The sequence below is a fragment of the Geospiza fortis genome, unplaced genomic scaffold (genome assembly GCF_000277835.1).
Source record: "Geospiza fortis unplaced genomic scaffold, GeoFor_1.0 scaffold289, whole genome shotgun sequence".
Classification (NCBI taxonomy): domain Eukaryota; kingdom Metazoa; phylum Chordata; class Aves; order Passeriformes; family Thraupidae; genus Geospiza; species Geospiza fortis.
The window spans coordinates 599,072-601,066 of NW_005054478.1; the positions used below are offsets into that span (position 1 = coordinate 599,072).

At 61.0% G+C, this 1,995-nt stretch overlaps 1 protein-coding gene across 1 annotated transcript; it reads right to left on the bottom strand.

Moving 5' to 3' along the window:
• Positions 1-8: 8 nt before the first annotated feature.
• GJA4 (gap junction protein alpha 4) lies at positions 9-1,457 on the bottom strand. The gene has a single exon (XM_031063043.1). It carries the CDS (start codon positions 1,373-1,375, stop codon positions 344-346), a length of 1,032 nt encoding a protein of 343 aa, XP_030918903.1. The 5' UTR covers positions 1,376-1,457; the 3' UTR covers positions 9-343.
• Between the last annotated feature and the right edge of the window lie 538 nt (positions 1,458-1,995).

The following is a 1,995-nucleotide window of genomic DNA, read 5'->3' on the forward strand; positions in this document are numbered from 1 at the left end:
GCCTCCAAAGGCCCGGCAGTCTCCAGCCATGCCTTGGGGACAGCCTGTTCCACGGCGTGGCTCCAGGCCTTTCTCCCTTTCCCACGGCAAGGCACACAGGACACGCTGTCCCGGGGAACTTCGTGCAGTTTCCTTCCTTGCAGGGTCTGTGAGGAAAACCGGCGAGAGCTCCGCGGCCCGAGCATCCCATCCCAATCCCAGGGCGGGCAGGTCTCTGGAGCCTCCAGAGGGGAATGTGTACAGCACAGAGCCGGGCAGGAGGCAGCTGCCTGACCACAGCCAGCACCTTTGCAGGGACAAGGGACCGAGGAATGTCCCCCTGCAGGCCGGGGCCAGCCCGGCACTACACGTATTGCTTTTTGGAGGCTGAGCTCCCGGGCCGGCTGCCCGGCTTCTCCTCCGGGGCAGAGGCTTCAGCAGCCCCGGGGGCGTAGGGGTCCGACAGGGGCCTGCTGCCACTGCCCAGGGCCAGGTTCTCCTCGTTGCGGTAGTTGGCCCAGTTCTGCTCGCTGGAGAGCTTGTTGTAGGTCTGGTAGGAGGGTGCATGGCTCTCAGCCATGGGCAGGAAGGGATAGTGCTTGGGAGAGTAGGGACTCGAGACCATGTCATCCACAAAGGTGTCCTGGCTCGGTCCAGCTGGCCCCGACACTTTCTTGATGTTGCTAAGCAGGCTCTTGCAGCAGAGGTGGAAGAGCTCCAGGAGGTTCAGGACTAAGGAGATCAGGCCCATCACCAGCATGAAGATGATGAAGATGCTCTTCTCGGTGGGGCGGGAGATGAAGCAGTCCACCTGATGGGGGCAGGGGTCCCTCTTGCACACGTAGCGGGGCACCATGGAGAAGCCGTACAGGTACCACTGGCCCACGAGGAAACCGGCCTCAAAGATGCTCTTGCAGATGACACTGGTGATGTAGGTCCACATCAGCGCCCCTCGGATCTTGAGCCGCCCGCTCTCTGTCATGTAGATCTTGGACATCTTCTTCTCCAGGGCTGCCAGGGCCTGCTCGATCTTCGGATCCTTGCTGTGCACAGCGCGAAGCTTGCTCTCCTTCTTCTTCAGCTTCTCCTCCTTGCGGGAGAGATAGACAACGTGGCCCAGGTAAATCAGGGTCGGGGTGCTGACAAAGAGGAACTGGAGCACCCAGTAGCGGATGTGGGAGATGGGGAAGGCTTTGTCATAGCAGACGTTGGTGCAGCCCGGCTGCCTGGTGTTACACACGAAATCCGACTGCTCGTCCCCCCACACGGACTCGCCGGCCAGGCCCAGGATGAGGATGCGGAAGATGAAGAGCACGGTGAGCCAGATCTTCCCGATCACTGTCGAATGCTCCTGGACTTGGTCCAGCAGTTTCTGCAGGAATTCCCAGTCACCCATCTTCTAGGAACCCTTTGCCTCTGCCAGCAGAGAGAAGACAGCAGCCACGTCAGTGCCCTGTTTCCATGCTGGGGAGCACAGGGCAGATGTGACCAGCTAAACCCTGCTTTTTCAGGATATAGCTGCTCTGCAGAGTATCCCAGCAAACCCTCTGAGGAACATCCCACTTCTGAGGGAGGGAGGGTTCCAGGCAGCGTTTAGGAGCCCCAGAGGGCTCCTCCTACACAGTGCAGGAACAGGGAGCCGGGAGAGACAGGGATTCTCCCCTCCCAGCAGCACCCACAGCTTGTGGCTCTCCTGGCCACTCTGGGAACAGCTTGCACCCCAGTGGGGTTTTGGGGCTGCCCAGGGAGCTCAGGGCACCTGGAGAGGAGGCACTGTGGGAGCTCACAAATTTGCTGCTGCCTTGGCTTTCCCAAAAAACAGAGACCAGGATGGTCTAGAGGGGAAGCATAACCCCTTGGGGTACAGCTGCCACCCCGATGCCTATTCAGGGCTCACCCCAAACTGAACGGACAGCCCCCCCCAGCAGCTCCCTTGCTGCGGGGCGATGGACACCCAGCCCCAGTCCCCTCCCATCGCCAGGGGATCCCCAGCACTGCTCACCACCCCACTGCCAC